The 12,240-nt window shown below is 36.6% G+C and overlaps 1 protein-coding gene across 6 annotated transcripts in view; it reads right to left on the bottom strand.

The window, feature by feature from the left end:
• C2CD6 (C2 calcium dependent domain containing 6) overlaps positions 1-12,240 on the bottom strand; it is an 89,147-nt gene that overhangs the window by 12,214 nt on the left and 64,693 nt on the right. For 4 of the 6 annotated variants that reach the window (XM_043992620.1, XM_043992618.1, XM_043992617.1 and 1 more), the window contains 4 exons: positions 9,675-10,163; positions 5,959-6,025; positions 3,715-3,842; positions 583-660 (listed from right to left, as the gene is read on the bottom strand). In XM_043992620.1, the coding sequence (XP_043848555.1) occupies positions 583-660; positions 3,715-3,842; positions 5,959-6,025; positions 9,675-10,163 (762 nt within the window). The remainder of the gene's footprint in view (positions 1-582; positions 661-3,714; positions 3,843-5,958; positions 6,026-9,674; positions 10,164-12,240) is intronic. The other 2 variants (XM_043992621.1, XM_043992619.1) reach the window with 2 other exon arrangements.

Below are 12,240 nucleotides of genomic sequence, written 5' to 3'. Positions count from 1 at the left end.
GCCTACACTGTAATAGAAATATAGGTTGACTCTGGAATGCAAAATATGCTGTTGCATATTTAAAATTTCATAAAGGCAAAAATAAAATCATTTTGCATCTGCCCTCAAGGGAAGGTGTCATAAGTAATTAATGTGCTACACTTAACCTGCACTTAAAATGTGGCACCATGCCACAATGTAGCCTGGTTATTTAATGAGGCTCAAATTCATGTAGCAATGGTAAGGGAGGGTGCCAAAACCAGTTCTGTGATGACAATAACATTTTAGTGTTATATCTGCGAGCAGTTTAGTAATAACAATGATTAGACTATTACCAAAAGGGACAATGACAAATTTCATCAATATTTTAATTTTAAAAACATATGAACTAGATAAACTAAAACTTTCCTTAAATTTAAAATTTAGCATATCAGAGTTTTTAATCAGTGTTATATATTTTTAATTAATAATCAATATAAGCAAACTATAAATCAATACTCTGCTAAGTGCTATTTTGACTTTATATGCCTAAAATGCATATATAGATGCAAAAGAAAAGATAACAAATATAACAGTTGATAAGCTGGGATAGCTAAGACTCACCCCTTGAAATAGTGTCATGCTTTCAGGATGTGCTTGTCTAAAAGAGTAGTCCTCTACATATGTATTCCCAATAATAATCTTGAAAAAAAGAAGTTCCAGCTTTAGACTACAAAATTCCTCTCAGAGATCATTGAATTATTTTATGACAGTACTTCATCCACAGTAAAAGGGTAACTTTAAATCTAAGAGTATTTTTCATACAAAACCCCCAACGTGGTAGATTTTTCCAATTATAGCCTTTATCAGTATATAGATTACAGCTCGCCTTCTTTGATATTTTAGCTTAAATCCTTCTGAGTTTGTGAACTCAAATCATTCACAAAGGAAAAGGCTATTATCATTTTTTTAAAAAGAAAAGAAAAAGAAAAATTGCATACCAATTTAGGCAGAAGAGAAAAAAAGAAATAAAATACCTGAACACAACAATATAATGTGACTAAATTTGGCTTTGAAAAACTCTTGATGAAGATGTGACAGACATTATGCCAAGATGAGTTTTTTTTAATGACTTTTGGTTCACAATAGAGAAAACGGGAAAGTTGAAACAGCCCTAACAATTTTTGAGTTTATTCTTCATAATGCTATTAAGTGACAATTATAAGAATTGTCAAGATAGTTGTTGGGGGGATTGAAGTTGTATACATCCATGGTAACACATATAGGGGAAAAAACCCCACTTCTTGTATAGCACATATTACTTTTTTTCAGAGCACTTTCCTATTTATTCTCTCATTTGATGTGTAATGTTGGATGGGGGTTGGGGGAAGGAGTACCATTACATATGAGGTTAATCAAATTGACCATACATTTAGTGAACCTGGATATAATAACAATAATGAAGTATATAGTAATCATATAGTACTTTAAGGTTTGCAGAGCACTTTCCTCACAGCAATTCTGTGAAGTAGATATTGCTATCATTATTATCCCTATCTTACTGTAGAGGAAATTGAGTCTCTCAGATGTGAAGCAACTTGTTCAGGGTCACACAACTAGAGTTTGAAATGGGATTCAAGGCCAGATCTTCCATTTACAAATTCAACATTCATTCTTCTATACAATGGTGCTTCTCCAATAAATAGAATTGAATCAAGTTTTATTTCAATAGTATTAAACATCTGATCAAAATTTGCACTGGCTCTCTGATACTAAAATAACAAAATCCTACCTCTTTAATTTGGCATTCCAGATGGAATGACCTACTTGTCTTTCTCCTAGCCTCATTTTCCCACTCCTCACCACAGGTTCTGGGACAAGCCAGCCCCAAGCAGAGGAAAATAAAATGACCTCTGGAACCATAACTCCCCACTGCGCAATAAGTTAGCCTCTTGGCCATTCCATCTCTGACCACTGTACCTTGGTCTTTTCTAGTAACTGGGCTTTTGCCTTATTCCTGATAATCAAACCCTGGTCATGAGCCCCAGTTTCAGCATTATTTTTCTGTGTCTAAGTTCTCTCAAAGTTTCCTGCAAGTAAATTTTGTGTAGTGTTTCTAAATAGAAAAGTTTTAGCTTCATCAGTTGTTTCATTCTTCTAAGTCTTTTTTCAAATACAATCCTGTGTTTTAAACAGCAACTATGGTTAGTGGTAAGGATGGGCTGAAAGGATGTGTTCATGTTTATACACATAAGAGTGTGCATGTGGGATTAGGGAAGGGTGGGAGCAGTAGAGAAAATCTTATAGCCCTAGCCAAAGTGATATGAAATCTGTCTCTCCTGAGTCAGTGATATGAGGAACTCATCTCTATTTCCTTCTCCTCTTTCCCCCTCTTTTTCCTTCCCTTTTTTTGTATTCTTATGATATGCCTATACACACACACACACACACACACACACACACACACACACACACACACACGCTTTTGGTTTTGTAGTTAACATATTTTCTGTAAAACAAATAAATTCTCTCCAATCACCTTTTATGCTTGATGTTGTTTAGAGCCCAGATATCTTCATCTTGACCTAGGTTCAATCAAGTTTTGGCGGGGTTCAATTAAGTTAAATCAGCAACCTTCATAGTTCAAGCATACTCACAAAGTACTGGTTCTCAGACCTACTTCAATGTCAGGTTTCAAACCAGCTGTCAAACCACTGCAAGTTAGGTAACCTGAATTTGAATTTCAGTTAGAGAAACTCAGAACTGTAACCACTTAACTTTTCTTAGTCTGTTCATTTGACAAATGGAGATATTATTCCTGATAAGCAAGTTTTGTTCATATGCCCCAGTTCCAGTAACTGGGCCTGTATCACTCATCTATGTCTACGTCCCTTCCTCGTTTTCCTACAAGTAAAGTTTCTATTGCATTATTAAATCAGTTACCACCTGTTGTGGGAAAAGCCCTTTGTAGGCCTTAAAGAGTGCCTTTTCAGTCGTTAATATTGTCATATTTTTATGATGAAGATGGACTCATTGAAGTGGTGGTTTGTGCTTGTTCTTTGCTCAATGGAGCACTTAAATAGTTGATTTGCAAAGTAGGTTTCTTGCAAGATTGAATACACCCTGTTAAATTTAGCTTACCCCTATCAAACTCATCTGAATGTATCCTGCCCCCTACCCACACTCTAGAGTGTACCCGCATTTTAATTCATTAGTTTACTGGTCTCCTCAGAATACTAAATTCTTGAAATAGTTATTCTTTGCAGTCTATCCTGTAGGACATCCTTAAATATTCTTTTGATACTTTAGTAGCTGAATATTTTTGGATGAGTTTTAATTATTCAGCAGGGTAGTTGCATATTTATCAGAGACTCTTAAACATTAAAAAGCCTTCAAGACCCAAAGGAATGCATCTTTATTCATGAAATTTCAGGAGATGGAAGATTAATGTTTCTTGGCATGCAGACTTCCTGACACCACAAAAATGACACTGTTTAGGCTACCACCCTGATTTTTGGGGTACTCTATCCTACAGCCTATACAAGTGTCCTATATTTCCTGTCACATACTATGTATTAAATGTTTCTTGTAATTATAAGGCAATAATGACTAAACCTGCAAATAAACAACAGCACACATTCCTTTGTAAAGTTTTTTAGGAAGATCTTTGCTATGGAAGATCACTTTTAGTGAAGATTAAGTCAAAATAAATTTTAAAGATTAAATAAACTAGTAGGATTATTGATCTCCATTTACCTCGCTGTCTTCTTCATCTATTTCATTCTTCTCACCTACACCTTCATTGTACTTTTCCTTTTCCTCATCCTTGTCTTTATTTTGATCCCAGCTAGCATATTCTTCAATCACATCTTTGTTTAGCCCATCTAGAAAAGAATTAGCTGGTTACAGTTGCAATAGAAGCAGCCATGAGAAACACTGTCATATAATAGAAAGCACGCTGGGCTCACAGTCAGAAGCCTGACTACTTTATGCCTGTGTAACTGCAGACAAGTCACTGAGTTTACACAGTGTGTATAGGTATTATATTAAAGACTTACATGGATTGTGTTTGTGAACATACACATGTGACTATATGCATATGTACACATACAACACATATAGGTATACCCACAAGTATACAGTGTGTATATGCACATGCAAGTAGGTGCTGTGTGTATATGCATATGTGTATATGAATACATATATATGCGTGTGTTTGGATATATATGTATATATATATGTGTGTGTATGTGTATATATATATATACACTGTGAAATGATTAAAGATGACCAGGACTATGTAAATTTTTTTATATACATGGTATATAGCATAGTTTCCTTGTTCATAGTAGACACTGAATGAATGTTAATGAAATAGGTTGATTTTCAAAAAGGTCATTGGCTGTTGGTGTGTAAAGGCAGAGAGCATACTCTTCTATAGTACCCAGCATGGTATCATGCAACTGATCATTTAGTATATGGTTTTTAATAATATAGATGGGAAAAGAGGTAGGAAGACATGAGGAAGCACAGATGTAACAGTGAGAGCTTGTATATATACACCTTGTTACAGATATATGTCTGTATATATACACACAGATAGATAAATAGGATGTGGTAGGCTTAGGCTGGATGGATTTGAGGAGAAGTAGTTGGGAAAAGTGGATTTTGCTTCAGGAGGCTGCAACTCTGGATAAGAGAGATCAGAGCAACTTAAGGTGTGAATTTGCTTGTCATAGAACTAAGGAAGTGAGTTGGGACCTCCACCCTCCAAAGCCCTGTGATGATGACAGTGCTATATTGATGACAGTGTTTGCTCTCCAAATAGAAAAGTTATAGGTGGAAATAAGAGAGTTTGGAACAGAAGACTAGATCCCCAGGGACTAGACTGAACTAGCACTTGGTGCCAGCTTTGCAAAAGATCTGGGAGATATTACAAAGTTAACTTGTTCTGTGCCAGGTCTGTTGTCCAAGGTCCTGGTGTTTTTGAAATTGGCAATGGCCTAAGGACCTAATTAAGATAACACTAGGCCTTTTAGATATGTCTTTCTAGCTTTAAGCATGGCGTCTGAACAACAGCCCAGCAATTTCAAACACACTGGACTTCTTACTGTTTCCCAAAGTTGACATTCCATCTCCTATCTCTGTCTTTCCCTAGGTTGTCTGCTATGAATAGATTGCACTCACTCCTGGTCTCTGCCTCTCAGAATCCAATCATCTTTCATACCCAGCTCTAGTTGCTACTGAAGCCTTACCTGATCCCCTAGTTACTGGTACTTCCCTTCTCAAATTACCTTGTATTTATGCATCTATGTACCGTTTGTATCCTTAAGTAAAATAAGAACTCCTTGAGTATGGGGACCATTTTATTTTTATCTTTGTATTCAATCTGATCCATTATTTATTCTAGTATTTCATTTCCACTTATGGTGTCATTCTTCTTACCAACTTAACTACCCGTTAAAGCGGGACTCTTTCAGTTCAAGTCAAGTCACTATTCTTGCTCTAGTCATGCTCCACTTACCCATTCAAAATACCTCCTTGTACCTCTCCCCTTTGGCTATTCACTGAAGAGCACCTCTGTTAACACAAACATTTTTTTCCCACGTCATTTTCTTGCCTCTTACCTACCTAGAACTTTTCAATAGATTAATTAAACAATATAGCCAGTTTGCTAGTATCTCAAATTTGATTTAATAAAGTCACAAAGCAGTGTATTAAATTGGAGGACTCCAAAAATATAGTTATCTATTTCTCCTTTTATTTGATTATTTGAAGCAGTTAAGTTTCCCATTAATACTTTAATCTTATGTTATTTATATCCCATTTATCATTTAATATAATAAACAAAACTTCTGTTTTTTAACTCAAAACTAAACAGGAAAACTTATGTCTTTAAGTCTGGTTTCAGGTTTTATCAGGGCAATTATTTAAATATTATACAATAATTTAAATATTTATCCTATTGTATTAAGTACTGACAAATTAATAATAATGTACCTGCATTTGACGGTAATTCTATGGTTTCATGTGAAATACTAAAGGAAACATGTCGAGGAAGAGGCATCTGAAGTAGACAAGAAAAAATGAACAGGGATATCATTAGTATTTCATTTTTACCAATTCAGCATTATTCTATGACTGAAAGTTTTTAAAAATTCAATTTTTAAAAATCTTATATAAAGATGAAAAAATCCAACTAAGATTTAACTGCTTTGATAGGTGCCAGCACACTGGAGCAGAATATTGAATTAGGATAGTACTGTTAAAGAAGTTTAGACAGAGAAGAAGAGGTGATGCTGCCTTTTAGATTAAGAACATATAATCATTCTCCAGAGCCTAGAAAAGAATTTAACTGAAAGGAAAAAAAAAAGGAATGGCATCATGGAAAGCATTTAACATAACAGACCTCTGAAACATGAGAAAATAAGTAAGGCCTTTCCACCAGAGTAGCTTTAGGTTACATTGCTAAGATTTATCATATTGATTTTTCTGAGAATAGCTCTATTTATAGAGTCTTACAAAGTGTTTTTCTCACGATGATCCTGTGAAATAAAATTGCTTGCTTCTCAAGGACGGGAAGTGGGATGGGGGACATGGGGGAGGGGGATATGTAGAGGACATAAAACAAATTTTTTTAAATGATTGGCAAACATTTTTGTAACCTACCTTCCATTTATCATATCAATGTAAGCCATTAGTGTACCAAAGTGTTGATCAAATTGCTGGAATTATATGTTTTTATATGCCTTTGATGTTTGATATCTTTTCCAAGAATATTAAAAAAAAACCCTAAAATGTAAATTCCCAATACTAATCTGTTAGCTATTAAGTGACAAGCCATAGGGGGAAAAATCGCTGCTTTAATTTTTTTCTAATGACTCCTCTTTGCAACAGTTGCCAGGTTCAGAGCACAGTGCACTTTTGTGGCATCTTTAAACAACTGTCGGTAAGACCAGATGCTTGCATACAGAGGGGCAGAACTTCTGCAACAGCCAATTAAGGGAAGAAAATTTTTGGATCAACAGACCTTTTTATTATGCCAGTGAGGTAATAACTTAACAAGTGTTAAGGTGCCTGGCTTCACCTCAGGTGGATAAAAACTATACCTAAGTGCCTGAATTGAGGATGGAAGCTAGCAAAGATAAATAAGGTAATGGGTAATGAATTTTGTTCTGTTTTTGTTGTTTGTCCTTTGTTCTCCAACAGGATCACGGTATGCTGTCATGACTTGCAATGAATTGGATTTAAGTAAGGGAGGGCTGTGCAAAGTCACCAACCTCACTCTCTCCTCCAGAGCCATCTATCTGGGTCCAGTGGCAAGATATAGATCAGAGAGCCCGGATGTTTGAGGCAATCAGGGTTAAGTGATTTGCTCAAGGTCTCACAGCCAGTGTCTAAAGTGAAATTTGAACTCAGGTCCTCCTGATTCCAGGGCCTGTGCTTTATCCACTGCGCCACCTAGCTGCCCCAACAATCATTTTTTAAAAATTCTGAGTTCCAAATTCTCTCCCTCCTTCCTATACCTCCCCGCTCCTTAAGAAGCCAGTCAGTTTTATATTAATTATACACGTCTCATGGGATTTGGGATTATTGTGAGGAAAACATTTTGTAAGACTAAAAATACTATCTAAATGGAGCTATTCCCAGAAAAGTAAGGATAAAGGTATTAAATGGTATTTTTCTTAAATGGGAAATGGAAATGCAGCCACAAAAGCAATTTAATCAGATCAGTTAAAGAGAAATGTTTAAAAAGTAGTTTCAGTTTATGAGGGAAAAACAATCTAACATATCATAAGCTACCAGACCATAAACTCCTTGAAGAGAGAAACCATGTCATATTTCCCCAAACTTCCCTATTTTTGTCAAAGGCACCGCCGTCCTTCTAGTCTCCTCAGCATTATCCACAACTTCTCACTCTTCCTCCACTCATAAGCCCAATCACTCACCGAATTTTGTTGTGTCTCATTTCACAACTCTTGAAATCAAATTTCTCTTTACTCACACAGTTACCCCCACCCCCTTAGTTCAAAGCCCTCATCACCCACCTAGATTAATTGGTTTTCCTTGCCTCATGCCTCTCAGCATTTTAGCTTTTATTCAAGTCAAAGTTTTAAAAAGACATAAAATGCATTCATTGAATTAACAGTTTTAAAACTGTCCAACACAACAATTTAACCCGCTTTTTAAACTGTTTAAAACAATGAGACTATTTAGGAAGTCTGCTTTCACTTTATAGGTTTAAATTTTCAAGAAGAAAAATTTGGAGGTTCATTTTCTTCTGGGCATTAAAAAAATTAAAACTGCTAAAATTAACTTCCCTCATTCACAGAAAATTCTATACTATACTACATACTGACCATCATGCAGGAAATAGGCTGGAAATACAAAACTATGTGGAGTTTGAGACTCCTGGCTACAAAGATCTGCTTGAATCCAATACTTCACATATAAACAAAGACACCTTATTCATAGTCATAGAATTTAGATTTTGAAGGTCTGGAAGTCTAGCAAGTGAAACTAGAACGAGTGACACTGAGTAATCAATTCCTACCTCTTGTACATTGACATTATGCTGATTGCTGCAAATCCTTCTGCTTGCCAGGGCATCTATTGTCTAATGTTGTTTCTTGTCCTGCTGTGTCCTATGGGCTCCCTTAAGATGGGAATCTTGTTTCTATTGCAATTCCCCCCGCAATTAATCAGTATTGGTAGCTCCCACCCCACCCCCACTCCCCTGAAGTGAATAAATCTTATGTGCTACCCACCATACCCTCACTTCTACCCTTCTTAGAGCTCCATATCCCCAAACTTGGGCAAATTGGTCAGACAAATGAGCAAGTGACTTGCTGGATCCAAGTATTCTTACCACAAAATTAAAGTGTTAAGACAATAACTAAAATTCCTTTCTCCTCTCCTCTTTCTTAAGAGAAACTATTGAGTCCATCCTCCTCACTTTTCTTTTTTTTTTTTTTTTTGCAGGGCAATGGGTGTTAAGTGACTTGCCCAGGGTCACAAAGCTAGTAAGTGTTAAGTGTCTGAGGCCGGATTTGAAGTCAGGTACTCCTGAATTCAGGGCCAGTGTTCTATCCACTGCACCACCTAGCTGCCCCCCTCCTCACTTTCAAGATGAGGAAACTCAAGCCACAAGAATGATTTCCTCTCTCTAGCTTACATAGTAATTTGCTTTCAGTCCAGAGCTCTCTCCTTGGCATCACACTGTCGCTAAAGTTGCCTATCTTACTAGTTCAAGAACTTTCCTCCTTGTTTTTCTTTTCTTTTCTTCCGTTTTTTTTTTTTTTTTTGGTGGGGCAATGAGGGTTAAGTGACTTGGCCAGGGTCACACAGCTAGTAAGTGTCAAGGGTCTGAGTCGGATTTGAACCCAGGTCCTCCTAAATCCAGGGCTAGTGCTTTATCCACTGCACCACCTAGCTGCCCCCTTCCCCCTTGTTTTTCCTGAAATTTATTTGAATTTACAATTGTGCAAGAAACCAACTATTTTAACGTGTACTAGATCACTACCTTTGTCTCAACTGGCTTTAGTAGCATTAGAAATAAGATCGGGGGAAAAAAAAAAGAAATAGGATTGGAATGTCAGCAAGAGTCTGAAAAATGTGTGCTTTATAGAATATCAATATTTTCCATTTATTTTTCATTTAAGGGGCAGTTGCTGTTTTGTTAAATGATCATGTAATCCTAACGTGAACACAGATACCTTGGTGATTGTGTCACTGTCTACTTTTAGATCCTGAAGAACCTCTGAGCTTCTTTTGGTTTCTTGCCTTGACATTGGCCTTTTTGTTTCTAATCCAGATTCATCTGTGCTTTTCTTTCTTCTATCTGGACTCAAAATGATACTTTTCAGCTTTGTTTCCGATTGAACTGAGTCCATACTCTCTGAGCCCATCTGGCTCAGTTTGGCCTTTACTTCTGGGGGAGCTGATTCTGTGATTTCTTTTTCTGGCATTTCTCCTTCAGGTTCAGTGTGTTCACATACCGGTTGATCATCTCTTCCATCTATAGGGTCTACACAAATATCTTTCTCTTTAATTGAAACAGGAGGTAAAGGGGTACTTTCCTCAGGAGGAAGGCTTTCATTTTTTGTTTCAGCATCTTCTTGAATAATCAAAGATGAATCTGGAGGCTCCGCTTTTTTCTCTACTTGTGGCAGGCTCTTCTTAACTTCAGGTGTTTTGACAGGCAACTAGGAAGAATTGAATCAAACTACTTAGCACTCACTGGTAATTAGCAAATATCAAAAGTAAATATCAGAAATAATCTTATGTTAACACAGCAAATAACCCTATTGTTAAGTATTTGTAATTATTGTGCTAAATGTGAAAGATCAATTGCATAAAGCCTTAAGGTGACTATTCCCCATTAGCCTGAGATCCATCTACTCCCTCCCCAAAAAAGCAATCAGTAATACTAACTTTATATAACTTTAATTTTCATATAGGTTTCTGTAGATTCTAAAAGATAATCAATTAAAAGTTAATCAATTCCCTTGGTCAGGCATAGAACAATTACTGCCCTCCAATTTATGGAGGCCCAATTTATGTAAATACTTTACATAAGAATGGATACCCTGAAATTCTCAATAGACATAGGAAAACTTCATTCCTGCTGCTGTGACCATGGCTCTTTCTTCCTTCTTCCCCTTGCCCCTGCCTGGCCCCATCTCTACCCCCACCTCCAGCGTAGCTCCTCCTTCCCTTCTCACTACTATTTTATCAGCTCTGGGGAGGACCTCACTGGAAACATCACATTTCCTTCACCCCAAAGGTCCCATTCCATTCCTCTGAATCAGAGCACTACCCTGACTCCCAAATCCCATGATGAAATGGTCAGGGTGGCCTGACTTAGTTTTACTTTCAATCTCACATAAATCTTACTTCTGTGCTTTGTGCACAACAAAGCAAAAGAAAAATATACGTCTAAAGTGCTTTGCATAGGATACGAACAGGCAGTTTTCAGATGATGAAACTAAAACTATCTATGGCCATATGAAAAAAATGTTCTCAATCACTACTGATTAGAGAAATGCAAATTAAAACTACTCTGAGGTACCACTTCACATCTATCCAATTGGCTATTATGACAAAAAAAGGAGAATGATAAATGTTGGAGATAATGTAGGAAAATTGGAACACTAATGCCCTGTTGGTAGAGCTGTAAACTGACCCAACCATTCTGGAGAGCAATTTGGAACCAGGCCCAAAAGACTTTAAAACTGTGCATACCCTTTGACCCAGCAATACCACTACTAGGTCTATATCCCAAAGAGATCATGGAAAAGGGAAAAGGGCCCACATGTACAAAAATATTTATAGCTGCTCTTTTTGTGGTAGCAAAGAATTGGAAATAGAGGGGATGCCCATCAATTGGGAATGGCTGAACAAGTTGTGATATGTAATGGAATACTATTGTGCTGTAAGAAATGATAAGCAGATGAATTTCAGAAAAACCTGGAAAGACTTACATGAATTGATGCTGAATGAAATGAGCAGAACCAAGAGAACACTGTACACAGTATCAACAACATTTTGTGATGATCAACTGTGATGGACTTGGCTCTTCCAAGAAATGCTGTGATCCAAGACAATGCCAAAAGACTTATGGTGAAAAATGCTCTCCATATTCAAAAAAAGAACAATGGAGTCTGAATGCAGACTGAAGCATACTATTTTCACTTTTGTTGTTGCTTTTTTGTTATTGTTCTTGTTTATTTTTTTTCTTGTGGTTTTTTCTTTCCTTTTGTTCTGATTAATGTGGAAATATGTTTAACATGATTGTAATGTATAACCTATATCAAATTGCTTACTGGCTTCTGGGGCGGGGAGAAAAGGGAGGGCAGAAGAAAAATTTGGAACTCAAAAAATATCTTTACATGTAATTGAGAGAAATCAAAATAAATAAATTCTTTAAAAAGGAGAAAAAAATTTAAAAATAAAGTGATTTGCATATGTGAAAGCACTCCATAAATACCAGCAGTTATTAGCACCTCTGTGAGGCTCTACAGTCTTCCCCTAGAGGAAAATAAATGAAAAGGAATATGGAGGCTGGGAAAACAGCTAAGGTGGAGTCTTTCTATCCTATTTCCCTAATCTTACTAGCAATAAAAACTTGAAAAAAAAACCCCTCAAAAATGTTGTGTGTTTGGCTCCAGGGATAGTCAGGGGAGAGGCGGGGAGACTGTTTTGTTCTACGGTTGGACCTGGGAATAGAGTCACCCGGGTTGGAAGCAACAGATGTTGGCAGTAGAAAAGGATGCAGGCAAG

This window comes from Dromiciops gliroides, chromosome 3 (genome assembly GCF_019393635.1).
Source record: "Dromiciops gliroides isolate mDroGli1 chromosome 3, mDroGli1.pri, whole genome shotgun sequence".
Taxonomy (NCBI): Eukaryota; Metazoa; Chordata; class Mammalia; order Microbiotheria; family Microbiotheriidae; genus Dromiciops; species Dromiciops gliroides.
Note: the sequence above shows the minus strand (reverse complement) of the source record. Positions and strands in the feature narration are given on the sequence as shown.